The 17,014-nt window shown below is 40.6% G+C and overlaps 1 protein-coding gene across 1 annotated transcript in view; it reads left to right on the forward strand.

Annotated features, from left to right (window-relative positions):
• MIGA1 (mitoguardin 1) overlaps nucleotides 1-17,014 on the forward strand; it is a 76,713-nt gene that overhangs the window by 27,532 nt on the left and 32,167 nt on the right. Inside the window, 4 exon segments of the mRNA XM_049771482.1 lie at nucleotides 1,170-1,181; nucleotides 1,184-1,258; nucleotides 1,260-1,296; nucleotides 9,205-9,210. Of these exon segments, the coding sequence (XP_049627439.1) occupies nucleotides 1,170-1,181; nucleotides 1,184-1,258; nucleotides 1,260-1,296; nucleotides 9,205-9,210 (130 nt within the window).

The following is a 17,014-nucleotide window of genomic DNA, read 5'->3' on the forward strand; positions in this document are numbered from 1 at the left end:
TTTAAAAATTGAGTTTTTCTGTTCAGGTTAGTTGTTAAATTCCAGATGTACAGCTAGCTCATCATCAAATTTTCTGATTTTTCTAAGAAATTGAGATTAGCCACATACGGTTTCTAAAGGATTATTTTTTGTTTATTTTTGGGTCACACCTGGCAGCGCTCAGGGATTACTCCTGAATATGCTCAGAAATTGTTCCTGGCAGTCTCAGGGGACCATATGGGATGTCCGGATTCGAACCACCATCCTTCTGCATGCAAGGCAAATGTCCTACCTCCATGCTATCTCTCGGGCCCCTAAAGGATTATTTTAAATAAAATTTTAGGGGCCAGAGGAATGGCACAAGTGGTAGGGCATCTGTCTTGCATGTGGCTAACATAGGACGGGCCGTGATTTGATCCCCTGGCATTCCATATGGTCTCCCAAGCCAGGAGCTATTTTTGAGCACATAGCCAAGAGTAACCCCTGAGCATCACTGGGTGTAGCCCAAAATCCAAAACAAAACAAAAAACCCCCGAAATATATTTTTAATTTTGGGTGGGGCCACATCTAGCAATGTTCAGGGGTTATTTAGTAATCATTCTCGGTGGTGCTTGGGGAGCCCTATGGGATGACAGGGATTGAAGCTGGGTCAGTCATGTGCAAGGCAAATACCCTACTGCTGTATTATTGTTTTGTCTCCATTTTTAATATTTTTAATAATAAAGGCTTTACCTAGTGGTGTGCTTGGAGGGAACACTAGGTTTATTTCTGGGTGGGTCTTGAGATGCTAGGACTCTGTTCCTGCCAGGCAGATGGTTTACTACTTGGAACGATTTTCATGGTTTCTAACTGAAATCTTTTTGAGGTGGGAGTAGAGCTTAGATTAGTGCTGAGGATTGAATTGGGTTTTGGCCACCTGCAATGCAAACACCTTAGTCCCCTGTACTGTCTGGAGAGTTTTTTAAAACGCAGATTACCAAATAACCTGGGTTGGCCGTGTGCAGTGCCTGCTGGATTCCCTCTCAGGCTCCCTCCTGACTTGTGTCTTAGCAACTTTTCACCACTCTGCAGTACTTTTTTTTTTTTTTTTTTTTGACTTTGTCTGATTTTTATTTAGAAGTAAAAAATGTTTGGAATTTCACTGTTGCAATGTAATGTTTGCTGTGTGTGTACTTTTTCTCTCCTTGTAGGATATTATTAGTTTCTGGAGTTTATCCATAAACTGGAGGCACTGCTGCAAAGAGCCTATCGTCTCCAGGAGAGTTTGAAAGCTACCCTGGGGGACTTCTGACCCAAATTCCCTTGCTAATGATATCGGTAAGATACTATTATGTTTTTTATTTTCTGATTTTCAACATGTTATAATCACGATGCTTAAACAAAGACACTATTATAAGAAAAGAAATTAAAAATAATTCTTCAATCCATTTTCTTCTCTTTTTTTTCTCTTTATTTTCTGATTTTTTTGGATTGATGATGTACAATACTCTTTCTCTGGCCCCCATATTTCTGTATTGAAGTGGTTTTTTTTCCTTCTTCCTTTTTGTTAAATGGGCCATTGGGATGTTTTATATTCTTTCTACTTTGACCTAGAAATCCTGCATTATAATAGCAGAACCTAAGAACTACATTAGCTTTTTTAGTATTGCTAATATTGAGCTTATGACTTATGTACATGTATATGTCAATTAAACCTCTTTGGGCCTTTTGGATCTCGGTGTCTATATTCCTCAACTCTGGGTGCTGCTGGGTGTGACCCCAAAATAAAACAAAACAAAAAACAAAAAAAGAAGAGAATTTTTTTCTATTTTTTCTTTTTTTTTTGTTTTGTTTTGTTTCACTTTTGGGTCAGACCTGGCAGTATTTTAAGGGCTTACCTCTGGCTCTCCACTCATCTTGTCCTGTAAGTGATGCCGAGGACCAACCCCATTTTGACTGCATGCTAGGCAATCCCCTATCCATTATATTATTGCTCCAGTCCATAAAAAGGAGAACTTAGTGATATATGAGTTTCCATAGTAAAGTGGTTTAAAAGTCAGTATGGTTGCTGTTAAGCTAATTTTAAGTGAATATTTGTGAATTTGAAATAGTACAAAATAATCCTTTGCATTAAAATTTAAGTAATTGCAAGTCATTTCTCTTTTATTTTTAATTTGTGGTGTGGGGGCCCATACTCAGCACACATGCCAAGCAAGTACATTACCACTTAGCTATATCACCAGCACCCCACATACTAGGCACTAAAAAAATCTAATAAGAATCACTTGTTTCAAAGCTCATGGACCTGGTGGATTATATACTGATTTTACTGTAGGTGGTGCCATTTCACCTAGAAATCCAAAGTACTTAAATCCTTGGTTTATTTTTGGTTTGTTTGTTTTCTTTTACTATCCATTGGACCAAACTTTTTGTTTCACTGAGAGATTTTCTGCAAATAATTTTGGTGATAATTTATTGTTATTTTTACCTTATTGTTAAATTTAGAACACTTCCTAATTTAAAAAAAAATTTTGTGTGTGTGTGTGTGTGGTTTTCGGGCCATACCTGGTGGCCCTCATGGATTACTCCTGGCTCTGTGCTCAAAAATCACTCCTGGAAGGCTTGAGACACCATATGGGACCTTTTGGGACCATAGGGGGGATAGAACCTGGTTGGATGCATGTAAGGCAAATGCCTTACCCTCTGTGCTATCTTTCCAGCCCCTAAATTTTTTTTTCCTGAAATATACTGTTTTTAACACATTGCAGCTGGCTATCACTTGATATCAGCATCTGTCTATTTATACGCTCTAGTTTACCCATTCTATCCTTCTCAACACAAATAATCCTAGAACCCAATTTGTCCAATACATTCTGTTAACCATTAATTTACTCTTAACATTCTTTCTTTCTTTCTTTCTTTTTTTTTTTTTTTTGTTTTGTTTTGTTTTGTTTTGTTTTTGGGCCACACCCGGAGGTGCTCAGGGGTTACTCCTGGCTATCTGCTCAGAAATAGCTCCTGGGAGGCACAGGGGACCATATGGGACTCTGGGATTCAAACCAGCCACCTTAGGTCCTGGGTCGGCTGCTTGCAAGGCAAACGCCGCTGTGGTATCTCTCTGGCCCCACTCTTAACATTCTTAAGAGTCTGTTTTTTTTTTTTTTTTTGGGGGGGGGTCACATCCAGCAGCTCTCAGGGTTACTCCTGGCTCTACGCTTAGAAATCACCCCTGGCAGGCACAGGGGACCATATGGGATGCTGGGATTTGAACCACCATCCTTCTGCATGCATGGCAAACACCTTACCTCCCTGCTATCTCTCCAGTCTCAAAGATTCTATTTTTGTTTTACTTTGTCATTTGACTTGTTTACATAGCACATAGGAGTGATATCTGAAAATATTTCTCTTTCTTTTTTTTTTTAAAGGAAAGTAATTTTTTTGTTTGTTTGTTTGTTTTTTGTTTTGTTTTTGGGCCACACCGGCGGTGCTCAGGGTTACTCCTGGCTGTCTGCTCAGAAATAGCTCCTGGCAGGCACGGGGGACCATATGGGACACCGGGATTCGAACCAACCACCTTTGGTGCTGGATAGGCTGCTTGCAAGGCAAACGCCACTGTGCTAACTCTTCGGGCCCAATATTTCTCTTTCTCCTTTTGAGTTATTTCACTAAGATTCATGTTGTTACACATAGTAGGAGTTCATCTTTCTTTTTAGCTGAGAAATATTGTATTATATATGTGAGCACATCTCTATCAGTCATCCATGTGTGGCCCTTACTTTGTTTCTCACACCTGACTATTATCATTGATAATGTAATGAGCATGGGAGTTACTTAGTGCACCTGGATTAGTGGGGATTTTTTGCTTCTTGGTTTTGTTTTGTTTTAGGGCCACACCTAGCAGTGTCCAGGGTTAATCCTGGCTCTGTGCTCAGAAATTGCTCCTGCAGGAGGCTCAGGGAAACCATATAAGATGCATGGAGATTGAACCCTGGTCTATCCCAGGTTGGCAGCGTGCAAGGCTGCTCTACGTCTGTGCTTTCATTTTGCCCCCCCCCCCATTAGTGTTTTTATAGTCTAAAAGCATGTACCCAGAAGTGGGATGACTAGGTTGTATGGAATTTCTATTTTTAATTCTTTGGTTGTTGTTTTGGGGCACACTCAACAGTGCTCAGGCGCTATTCTTGGCTTTGTGCTGAAGGGTCACTCCCAGTGCTGTTAGAGGACTAATGGTGTGGTGGAATGACCCCCATACCTCCTGAATGCAAAGCATGCAATAAGCCCTTGAGCATGCTTTTTTTTTGTGGGGGGGGAGATTTGGGGAAGAGAGTTGGGCCATACCAGGCACTGCTCAGGGCTATTTCTGGCACTGTGCTCTAAGGTGTTGTCTTCTGTGGTGCTTGAGAGGCTTTGTGGTGCTGGGGATTGAACTGTTGTTAACTACATACAAGGCAATCACCTTGAACCTTTAACTATCTCTCTGGTTCATTTAAAAAAAAAATTTTTTTTTTTTTTTTGGTTTTTTGGTCACACCTGGCAGTGCTCAGGGGTTACTCCTGGCTCTATGCTCAGAAATCACTCCTGGCATGCTCAGGGGACCATATGGGATGCATGGGATTTTGAACCACTGTCCTTCTGCATGCCAAGGCCACTCTACCTCCATGCTATCTCTCCGGCCCCTCATTTAAAATTTTTGAGGATTTTCATATTATTTTTTTATATTGACTATATCATTTCTATCTCACCAGTTGAATGCAAGGATTTTCCTTCCATTCATAACCCTTAGAATATTTTTTTGGGGGGAGGGGGCCTCCCCACCCAGCAGAGCTCCTGGCTCTGGGCTCAAGAAATTACTCCTGGCAGATTTGAGAAAACATATGGGATGCTGGGGATCAAACTGAGGTTGGCTGCATGCAAAGCAAACACCCTACCTACTGTGCTATCTCTCTGGCCCCCTTAGAATCACTTTTTATATTATGTCTTTGTTGTTACCAAGTGGTGGTTAAATATGAGGGGGTGGAGAGAAAGGACAGAGTTAAGGTAAGTACTTACCTTGTAGGCAGCTGACCCAGGGATCAATCCTCATATGGTACCACAATCACTGCTAAGAGTGATTGCTGAGTGCAGAGCTAGGAGAAAGCCCTGATCAGTGCTGACTGTGGCCCAGACTCATCCCCCGCCCACACACACAGTAAAAGAAAAAAGGACGGGCCAGAGAGATAGCATGGAGTAAAGTGTTTGTTTGCCTTGCATGCAGAAGGTCGGTGATTCAAATCCCGGGATCCCATATGGTCCCCCGAGCCTGCTAGGAGCGATTTCTGACCGTAAGAGCCAGGAATAACTCCTGGGCACTGCTGGATGTGACCCAAAAACAAACAAACAAACAAACAAACAAACAAAAAAACCAAAAGGAAAAAGAAAAGGAAAAAGGAAACTATTTTGTTTGTGAAGATAGTAATCAAACTCAAGGCCTCATGTATTCAAATTAAGGCATTCCACTCCTGAGCTATATTCTCAGCCTCTGGAGATATTTTTATACTGGTAAGGAGGTGATAATCTTTTCTTTTTCTTTTGGGATTTGTAGCACATTCAGCTTGTGCTCCAGGGCTTGTTCCTGGCAGGGTAGGGGAACCATATATGGTGCTGGAGGTCAAACACAGGTTGATTGCTTAAAAAGCAAGTGCTTCCCCCACTGTACTATCTCTCTAGCTCAAAAATGACAGGGATTAAATAAAAAGAGGGGTGGGGTGGGGGATTTGGGGCCATTACCAGTGGTCCAGCCCTCATTTAGGTTTTATAAGAATACAACTTTTGGTGTGCAAAGACACACATGTCTAATAGCCATTCATAATTGAGGAATGTTTATGAAAAACCCAGGCTAGAATATGGCAAAAGAGAAACTACAGAGTATGGGATGATTTTTCATGTTAAGCAAGGAATTCATGCCTCAAAACATAATTCAAGACAGGTTAGGGATGTGGCTCGGTGATAGACTACTAGCCTTGCACGAGCTAATGCTTTGTTTTTCTAAATTAGTGCAAATAATTTTTGTAGAAATGTTTCTTATCACTGATTTGTGTTACGTGTGAGGTGTTGAAATCACTAGAGGGCATCACATTTTATCTTGAGATTGGATGCCTGTGACTCATAAATGCCATGCTCTGCTGCTTGAAGCTCTGGGAGTTAAATTTAGGTCATTGCTCTATTTCTGGCACACGGTATGTACACCTGCTGCTGTCACTCAGAGCAAGACAGACTATAGAGGTTATACACAGATTTAAAATAACATTAGTATAATTTTCATTAGTGTGCAGGTTCTTCTAGCGAGGAATGGAACTGGGGTGGTTACATACAAGGGAAGTATGTTAATCCTGTGCTACTTCTCTGGCCCTTGGTTGTATTATGTTTGTTTGTTATTCCTGTAATTCAGAGTTGTGAAATCATATATTTTATTACTGTAATTTTTGAAGTATCAACCAAAAAATGAATTGATCTGATTTCAGTTATAGATAGTTTATTGGTTAAGAACCATGGATTTAGGATTGAAACAAGTTTGGGTTCAGATTTTGTCTCTTCATAATCTCATGAAATCCAAGCAAGCCTTAATTTTTCTTGAGCGATAGCACAGCAGTAGGGCGTTTGCCTTGCACACAGTCAACCTGGTTTTAATCCCCGGCATCCCATATGGTCCCCCGAGCCTGCCAGGAGTGATTTCAGAGCACAGAGCCAAGAGTAACATCTGAGCACCACTGGGTATGGCATAGAGCAAGGAGTAACCCCTGAGCATTGCCTGTGTGACTCAAAACAAAACAACACAAAAATTTATAGTTATAAAGTAGATTGATCTGCATATTGAGAACTGGTTATACAGTATTCTTTTATTCAATCATTTTCTGATAAAATTCATTTTTCCTGGGAAGTAATTTTATTTTGCTTGAACTACAGAAGTAGCCTAAATTGGGGCTAAGTGATATAGCACAGTGGTAGGGCTTTTGCCTTGCATGCGGCTGACCCAGAACGTACCTGCATTTGATTCCCAGCATCCCATATGGTCCCCAGAGCCTGCTAGCAGTAACCCCTGAGAGCTGCTGGGTGTGACCCAACCCCCCCCCCGAAAAAAAGAAGTAGCATAAATTTGCATTCCATAAAACAAGGTGTTTGTGCAATGTTTAAAGCTATTTGGGAAAATGAGAACGTATCTGCTTTATATGCCTCCTTTTTGTCTTTGTTAGGAAACTTATTTGAAAGATATACTTAGGAAAGTATTTTTATTTTAGAAGTAGCTAAAAATTCAGGCTTTCCTTGATCCCTGACATTGCTAAATAGAAGGAAAATTAAATGTAAGAATGGCTGTACTCTAAACTAAATTCACCAAATTTAGTCATTTTTGCTTCCAAAATGGCAATCATTAACCCCTCTTTATACTGTCATTATAATTCTTTTGATTTTAGTATATCCTAATTGGGTTCTTACCTCCATTCTTGTTGTTTTGTTTTGGTTTTGATTTTGGATTTTTGACCACACCTGATTATGCTCAGGGCTTATCCTGGCTCTGTGTCCCAGAGTCATTCCTGGTGGATTCAGGGAACAATATGGGGTGCCAGAGGTTGAATCCTGGTTGTCTGCAAGAGAGACAAATGCTGTATTATCTACCACTTTGGCCCCTCCATTCTTTCTCCAAGAAATATTTAGCCTAGTCTCTGAGTTATCTTTTTGCTCTCTTCTTGTTATTCTTATGTTTTGGGGCCATTTTTTTCTGTCCTATTTGTTATACTGGTTTCCAGAATTCCAGACAAACTTCATGGTCTCTTCCAGAGCTAAAAATATCTCTAAAATTTAGCTGTGGGGCTAGAGTGATAGCTCTGCAATAGCACGGTTTGTTTTGCACACAGCTGACGTGGGTTTTATCCCCGGCATCCCATATGGTCTCCCGACGCCAAGAGTAATTTCTATATGCAGAGCCAGGAGTAACTCCTGAGCACTACTGGGTGTGGCTCAAACACATAGACACACACACAGACACACACACATACACACACACTGAGTTGTGCAGTTGACTCCAGGTTTAAAATAAGACTTGTTTTTCTTTTCCTATTACTTTTTTCTTGATGCTGCTTCTTTCTTGAGCGTGGTGTGAATATTTTTTTTTTCTTTCTGCATATAGACTGCAGCTCTGTTCAAAGCTGCTGCTTCTGTTTATGGTATTCTGTTTTTTTTTTTTTTTTTTTTTTGGTCACACCCGGCGGTGCTCAGGGGTTACTCCTGGCTATCTGCTCAGAAATAGCTCCTGGCAGGCATGGGGGACCATATGGGACACTGGGATTCGAACCAACCACCTTTGGTCCTGGATCGGCTGCTTGCAAGGCAAACGCCACTGTGCTATCTCTCCGGGCCCGGTACTCTGTTTTCTACCCAGAAGAAACCCCTGCTACTTTCTCTGTTCCTTAATAAAAACATTTATTGGACTTAAGGGTACCATTTAAAAGCTCATCTTATTTCTCTGGATTCTGATTAAATTTAAAACAGAGCCACATGTTGCCTATGAAATATTATTAACTTAAATTTGAACTCTTCATGAATGTCTGGATTGAACTTAAGGTTTCCTACACCTTTCTCCCTTTCCTTCAAAAAAATACTCTGGAGAAGAACTGGGAATGCAGCACAAATTCCTAGCACGCTAATAGGTCCAACTGCAGAGGGATTTCTTGTCTGTTTTATGTTCCCTAACAACTACTCTCTTCTACTCAGGAGAGAGAGCCAGTACAAAAGTGATGTATTGGAGCTGGAGCAATAGCGCAGTGGTAGGGCATTTATCTTTCACACAGCTGATCCAGGATGGACCGTGGTTCGATCCCCCAGCGTCTCATATATCCCCTAAGCCAGGAGTGATTTTTTTTTTATTTTGTTTTTGGTTTTGGGGTCACACTCAGCAGCGCTCAGGGGTTAGTCCTGGCTCTACACTCAGAAATCGCTCCTGGCAGGCTCAGGGGACCATATGGGATGCTGGGATTTGAACCAATGACCTTCTGCATGCAAGGCAAATGCCTTACCTCCATGCTATCTCCAACCCACCAGGAGTGATTTCTGAGCACATAGCCAGGAGTAAACCCTGAGTGTCACCAGGTGTGGCCCAAAAACCAAAAACAAACAATCAAAAAAAAAAAACCCGAAAAAGTGATGTGTTGCAGGGGGCCAGAGTGATAGTATAGTAGTAGGGCATTTGCCTTGCATGCGGCCAACCGGGGACAGATCGGGGTTTGATTCCTGGCATCCCATATGGTCCCCCAAGCCTGCCAGGAGTGATTTCTGAGTGCAGGCCAAGAGTAACCCTTGAGTGCTGCCAGGTGTGGCCCAAAAACCAAAATAAAAACATGATCTGTTGCAGTGATATGTTGATCTTTATCTTTCTCTCCAAGATTGGGTAAGTGAGCCAGTACTAGTACATGAAAAGAACTATATAGTCACCTTAACCCTCAATTTCTTCTATCTGCATCATGGTGCTGGGGTTACTATCATTAGCTAAGTTACTTTTCCCAAAAGGAGGATCAAATTAAGTGGTGACCAAAGCAACTTTTTGTTTTGTTTTGGTTTTGGAGGTACGTCCAGAGGTGTTGGGGACTAACAGGGCTACACTGGGTAGCCCTGTTTTTTCTTAGGGTGAGTCCTGGAATATTGGGGATTAAACCTGGAACCTGTGCATGTCAAGCATGTAATCCATCTGCCTGACTCTAAAGGGACCAACTTACCTTGTTAGACCAGTAGAGTTGGTCCCTGAGAATGGACTGGAAGTCCATGATATATGAAGTTGGGGAGGTTTGAATAGTGTCTTCAATGGTTTAGTAAATTTTGATTATATAATTACTTAGGTACATAGTAAAATCTTATATATCTTATGGACATTAAAAATTAATGTTACGGGGCCGGGCGGTGGCGCTAGAGGTAAGGTGCCTGCCTTGCCTGTGCTAGCCTAGGATGGACCGCGGTTCGATCCCCGGTGTCCCATATGGTCCCCCAAGCCAGGAGTGACTTCTGAGTGCATAGCCAGGAGTAACCCCTGAGCGTCACCGGGTGTGGCCCAAAAAACCAAAAAAAAAAAACCCAAAAATTAATGTTACTTATTTATTTTTTTGGTTTTGGGGCCACACTTAATGGCTAAGGGGTTACTCCTGGCTCTGCACTCAGAAGTCATTCCTGGCAGGCTCTTGAGACCGTATAGGCTGCTGGGGATTGAACCTGGGTTGGCCATATGCAAGGCAAACACCTTACCCACTATAGCTATTGTTATTGCTACTGCTCTAGTCCCCTATTTTTGTTTTTGGGTCACATCCGGCAGTGCTCAGGGGTTACTCCTGGCTCTGTGCTCAGAAATTGCTCCTGGCAGGATCAAGGGACCATATGGGATGCTGGGATTCGAACCACCATCTGTCCTGGGTCGGCTGCAGGCAAGGCAAACGCTCTACCTCTGTTCTATATGTCTGGCCCCTGGCCCCCTATTTTTAACTTTTTGTACTTCCTTTCTCTGGTATTGCAATGATCAGGAGTTTTATACACTTGCTTCACTGTGATTTTTTTAACTTACCATTGTGTTTAATGAAATCAGTTTTTAGATTTTCAATAACATGGATTTCTAGGCCTTTTTCAAATCTACTGAAGTTCAGGAAGTAATTTTGTAAGTATATTTATGTTAAGAGGGCTTTCAAGAAATACATGAAAGATATATAATGGACTGTCTTGTACATATACATATATATACAAATATTTATGTATATTTGTCTACTGGGTTTCAAAATTTCTTTCACACAAGAATGGCAACTGCTATTTAGTTGGATAATGGAAGAATTATCTATTACGTTGGCTTTAAACTTTAGTAGATAACATTAAATTACTCTAGAGCAGTGGTCCTCAAACTATGGCCCGCGGGCCACATATTGTATTTGTATCTTTTGTTTCTTCATTGCAAAATAAGATATATGCAGTGTGCATAAGAATTCGTTCATAAGTTTTGTTTTTACTATAGTCAGACCCTCCAATGGTGTGAGGGACAGTGAACTGGCCCCCTGTTTAAAAAGTTTGAGGACCCCTGCTCTAGAGTATTTGATATAATTTGAAATGCTACCAAGAATGAATGAGAATTTATTTACCTTTCCTTATATTTAAAAACTCCTTTGGTTGTATCAAGAAATTAAATATTTAAATGTTAGCATAATGAACAATATTTGAATTATCAGTATTCAATTACCAAGAATCATTTTTTTGCTTTTTAACAATCAATTCTTAGGCCTCCTTTAAATCTATTGAAATTTGAAGTTTTGGGATCAGGATTGTGAATATATTTGGGTTGATAGTTCAGGAAGTGATTCTCAACTGTTTTTGTTGTAAGAGGACATATTATATTGTGTTTTGTTGGTCACTTTATTTTGGGGTGGCACAAAGCATTCCTGGCCTTGTATTTTTTCTTTTTTTGGTCACAACCAGCAGCACACAGGGGTTATTCCTGGCTCCACGCTCAGAAATCGCTCCTGACAGGCTCGGGGATTCGAACCAATGACCTTCTGCATGAAAGGCAAACGCCTTACCTCCATGCTATCTCTCTGGCCCCGCTGGCCATGTATTTTAAGAGTAACTCCTGGACAGTGCTGTGCCGGGGAAACAAATATGGTACCAGGAATCCAAACTGGAGTTGGTAGAGTACAAGGCATCCCATATAGTCCTTGAAGTATCTTTACAACCTTTGTGGATCAATTTGTCAGAGAATTTACATTTTCAAAGTATTGATAGTCTCATTTTTGAACATGACATGGTTCTTCATTTAAATGCTTATATTTTATAATTATCTTCAAAGAAGGTCTTTATTATTATTATTATTATTATTATTATTATTATTATTATTATTATTGGTTTTTGGGTCACACCCAGCAGCGCTCAGGGGTTACTCTTGGCTCTATGCTCAGAAATCACCCCTGGCAGGCACAGGGGACCATATGGGATGCCAGGATTCGAACCACCACCGTCCTACTGCATGAAAGGCAAATGCCTTATCTCCATGCTATCTCTCCGGCCCCTATTATTATTATTATTATTTTGCATACCCAGAGGTACTCAGGAATTACTCCTGGTGGTGCTTAGGGAACAATATGGGATGCCAGGCATTAAATCCTGGTCAGCCCCATGTACTATTTCTTTGCCTCATATGTATTTCTAGTTTTCTTATAGTTTTGTTGGCATTAAGTATGATATATATAGAATATATAATTTTTCTTTTTTGGTGGGTGAGGTGACTCAGTGATACCTAAAAGTTACTCCTAGCTCTGCACTCAGGAATCATTCCTGGCAGTGCTTGGGGTATAATGTAGAATGCCAGGGACGGAACCCAAACCTTGCCAAGTTATGTGCTTGCAAGGCAAGTACCATACCCAATGTACTATCTTTTTGGCCCCTATATGTGATATATTTAAAAAAAAACATTTTTTTTTTTTGGTTTTTGGGTCACACCTGACAGTGCACAGAAGTTTCTCCTGGCTCTATGCTCAGAAATTGCTCCTGGCAGGCTTGGGGGACGATATGGGGTGCTGGGACTCAACCGCAGTCCTGCATGCAAGGCAAACACCCTACATTCATGCTATCTCTCCAGCCCCTCTAGGTAGATTCTTATTTATTTATTTATTTATTTATTTATTTATTTATTTTGGTTTTTGGGCCACACCCGATGGTGCTCAGGGATTACTCCTGACTATTTCTCAGAAATAGCTCCTGGCAGGCACAAGGGACCAGATGGGACACCGGGATTTGAACCAACCACCTTAGGTCCTGGATAGGCTGTTTGCAAGGCAACAGCCACTGTGCTATCTCTCTGTCCCCGTAGGTAGATTCTTAATAGTCATTCCACCCCTTGAGAAAGCCATAAAGAAATGGTGGGATTGGGGAAAGCAATAATGCAGTGGGTAGGGCATTTGCCTTGCATGCATCTGATCTGGTTTTAATCTGCATGGTTCCCCAAGTACTGCTAGGAGTAATTCTTGAGTGCAGATCCAGGAATAAGTGCAATTCTGTGCATTACAGGTGTGGTCCAAAAATTAAAAAACAATTTTTTAAATAAAGAAATGGATACCATCTGTTTGTTGACTTGCTGCACAACATTAAAACTGTACCATATTTCTTTAGCCTTCACCCTCCCGTTAAAGTACAGGGTTTGTGGCAGAGACTCGTGAAGACAGCTAAGGTATATTTCTTTAAAAAGTGTGTTATTGGGGGCCCGGAGAGATAGCACAGCCGATCCAGGACCAAAGGTGGTTGGTTCGAATCCTGGTGTCCCATATGGTCCCTTGTGCCTGCCAGGAGCTATTTCTGAGCAGACAGCCAGGAGTAATCACTGAGCACCGCCAGGTGTGGCCCAAAAACCAAAAAAAAAAAGGGTGTTATTGGGCTGGAGAGATAGCATTGAGGTAATGTGTTTGCCTTGCATGCAGAAGGACGGTGGTTCGAATCCTGGCATCCCATATGGTCCCCTGTGCCTGCAGGGGTGATTTCTGAGCATAGAGCCAGGAGTAACCCCTGAGCGATGCCGGTGTGATCCAAAAACCATAAAAAAAAAAGTGTGTTATTGGAGCCAGATCTATAACACAGCGGTAAGGTGTTTGTCATGCACGCAACCAACACAGGACAGACCCCAGTTTGAATCCCGGTATCCCATATGGTCCCCCAAGCCTGCCAGGGGCGATTTCTGAGCACAGAGCCAGGAGTAAACCCTGAGCGCCACTGGATGTGACCCAAAAACCAACAACAATAACAAAAACAAAACAAAAACAAAAACAAAAAAAAGTGTGTTGTTAATCTATTTACTATATGTCATTTGAAGTAAAGACTGAAATACCTGTTTAGGTTGCCAGTGGTTTCAGTGATCAGTTAAGACTTAATCTTTGTTTTGTGGTGGGGGTCCCTTCCAGCAGTGCTCAGGAGCCTGGAATCCACTGTCATTGATACACATAGCCAGCCTAACAAACTGCTCATTTCTAGGGACTAATTCCATGGAGTTGCTTGTGTATCGTGGTAGTAAGGACCACTAGGGCAACCCTAGTGATGCTTGGGATCTTAGTAGGGCCATATCCAGCTGGACTTGTGGTACTATGTTTCCTGGGGTTCACCCTCTGTTCCTATATCCCACACCACAGAGCTATTTCTCTGGTTAGACTTAACTCTTAGGAAGCAATTAGAGAACATTATAAATTAGTATCTTTGTACTGAGCTAATTTTATAACATACAGAGCTTAAGCTCCCATCACAAAACAGAAGATAAATCCTTTAACTTTTCTTTCTCACCTCTATTCTTTCCTATATCTCCCAGCTGACGTACTCAGCCTATTTAAGAGCCTAAGATAAGAACTTGAAAGTAAACAGAGATCTACTTCTGGAAAGGTGGTTATCTTTGGTTATCTGCTGCTTATGGTTTTTTTTTTTTTTTTTTTTTTTAGAAATAGCTGAAAGTCATGAAATTCATTTGTAGACCCACATACCTTAAGTATCAGAAAGAAGACATGACTATTACGTTTTTTTTTTTGCATGATTATTGCTATTATTTCCTTCTCTATAGAATAAATAATTCAATAAAGGTTGAGAAATACCTATAAATAGGTGGTTGATTACAGAATGTTTTAATTTCAAAACACACATCTGTACTACATATTTACTATATTAGTTTTGGAATATCAAACATTGTTCAATAAATTTGAATCCTTGTCTATATATTTTATGTTTTTCATGTTAACCAAAGTTGCTATCTAAATTATTTTGGTTAAAATTTTGACTTTAGGGGCTGAAGTGAAAGTACTGTGGTAGGGTGTTTGCCTTGCATATGGCCAACCCAAGACAGTCCCAGGTTTGATTCCTGGCATCCCCTATGGTCCCCTGAGCCTGCCAGGAGCAATTTCTGAGAGCAGAGCCAGGTGTAACCCCTAAGCACCAGTTGGTGTGGCCCCCCAAAACCCAAAAATAAAATAGAATTTTGACTTTAGGTGGTCTCAATAGTTAAAAGCTAAGACCAACACATGATTTATACTTTTGATGGCTATTTTATTTCATGTAAGATATTTATTATTGTATGGGTTGGTAGTTTATTTCAGTAATAAATATATATGGGAATTAAGATTATTCCTTACTTTCACTAAGCTTTGGCAAGACAGAATGGCTTAATATAATACCTGTTTTAAGATAAGCCTGATTCAAAACGAATGAAACATACCCTTACTGTCTTTTGCATCATTATTTAGTTGATGTGATTTATGCATATGATTTTTAGGTTATTTCAGGTTATTTAAACATTGTTGGGGCTTTTTTTGGGGGGTACATGTGGTAATGCCCTGGCTCTGATCTCAGGGATCAGTCAAGATATTGCTCAGGGGACCATATGGGGTGCTGGGGATTAAATCTGGGTCCATTGCATATAAGGCAAAATGCCATAGCCACTGTGCTATTGCTATGACCTAGTTATTTTTGCTTTTATTAGATTTCTTCTAAAGTTTGTGAGCTTTATTACTTCATTTTCTATAAAGAGTATCATGTGTTTGCAACTATGTTATTAGCAGGCAACTCTAAAGCCATAATTTTGAATAATGGCTTTTTTTTTTTCTGTTTTGGCTAAAGCTAAGGACTTTGAGATTCTTTTATTCTGATGTGTAGGAACAAATTTAGCCCTTGAAAACAGACCAGGAATTTTTGTAGCTTTACGGCATTGCTCTGTATATTTTTGATATGTGCTTAGACCTCTTTATAACTATTTTTTGAACAAAATACACTCCTAGAATTTTAGGTCTGGAATATTTACTGGCAAACATTTGATTTCCTAATATGTATTGAGCATGCTTTAAGACAATACTGAGATGAGGATTTCATCTTTGCTTTTTGGCAGTACAGAATCTAGTTTGGGAACTAGTCATTAAAAATTATGTAGTATAGTGGAGTAAGTTCTGTAATAATGTGTTTAGAAAATGTTCTTGAAACACTGAAAACAAAGCCTGATTATTTTGTGGGTCAGGGAAGGCTCAGAGAAGGCTTCCTGGCCCAACCTTGATGAAAGAGACTATACAGGGCCAGTGACTGAGAAATTGGCATTTCTAGCAAAGAACAGCATGGAGCAAAGTGTACAATGAATCTAGTTTAGGAATCTATAGGCCATTTGATATATGTTGGGGCCACAAAATATATACAAGGCTTGGTGGGAAGTAAATCTAGAAAGTTTGGAGGATGGAGCAATAGCACACAGGGTGCTTGCCAGGTTCAATTCCCGGTATCGAATATGGTCCCTGACCTGGCCAGGAATAATTCCTGAGTGCAGAGCCAGGAGTAACCCGAGTACTGCCGGGTGTGGCCTCAAAAGTAAAATAAACAAACAAAAATCTAGAAAGCTGGGCAGGTGATAGAACATTATGAAGACCCATGTTTGGACCTGGAGGCAAAAGGAAGCCACTGAAAATAAGAATCATAATAAAATCAATGTATTTTTTAGAGATTGTGTGCAGGGGTGGGTGGGGGTGGGAGATAATTGGTCCATTTTAAGTATTTACCCACTTTGCTTCTTTTGGCTAGTAATTGAGTCAAAGAGATATCCTTAAGGAAAATTCGGAAATGTTTCCAGTTTAATACTGACTGCAGAAATAGTCCGAAAGAGAATAGGAAGAGTGGTAAAGTGCAGTCTCCTGTCCACTAAAGAGTTGTTTTCTTCTTCCTTTTCTTCCCCTTCCCCTTCCCCTTTCCATTCCTTTGCTTCTCTCTCTCTTTTTTCCTTTCCTTAACCCCCAGTAAGAGGCCAAGAAAATCCCTCTACCTCTCCTTTGAGTCAGATGTGACACATCCCAGAGTTGACCTTGTCTTTTTTTGCAGTATCATTGTGGTTGGAGGATTAACTCCCCCAGGGTTTATTTTTAGGGAATGACATGAATTACAACTTCCGAGTGTTTTGTATTCAAGTTACATCTTATCAGCTAGATTTCTTAAGCCCAGGACCTTCACTAGTCCATACAAGGCCTTTGTATGATTTAGGGCAAGATCCTTGGGGTGCCTTGGGAAC

The sequence above is a fragment of the Suncus etruscus genome, chromosome 4 (genome assembly GCF_024139225.1).
Source record: "Suncus etruscus isolate mSunEtr1 chromosome 4, mSunEtr1.pri.cur, whole genome shotgun sequence".
NCBI classification, from domain to species: Eukaryota; Metazoa; Chordata; class Mammalia; order Eulipotyphla; family Soricidae; genus Suncus; species Suncus etruscus.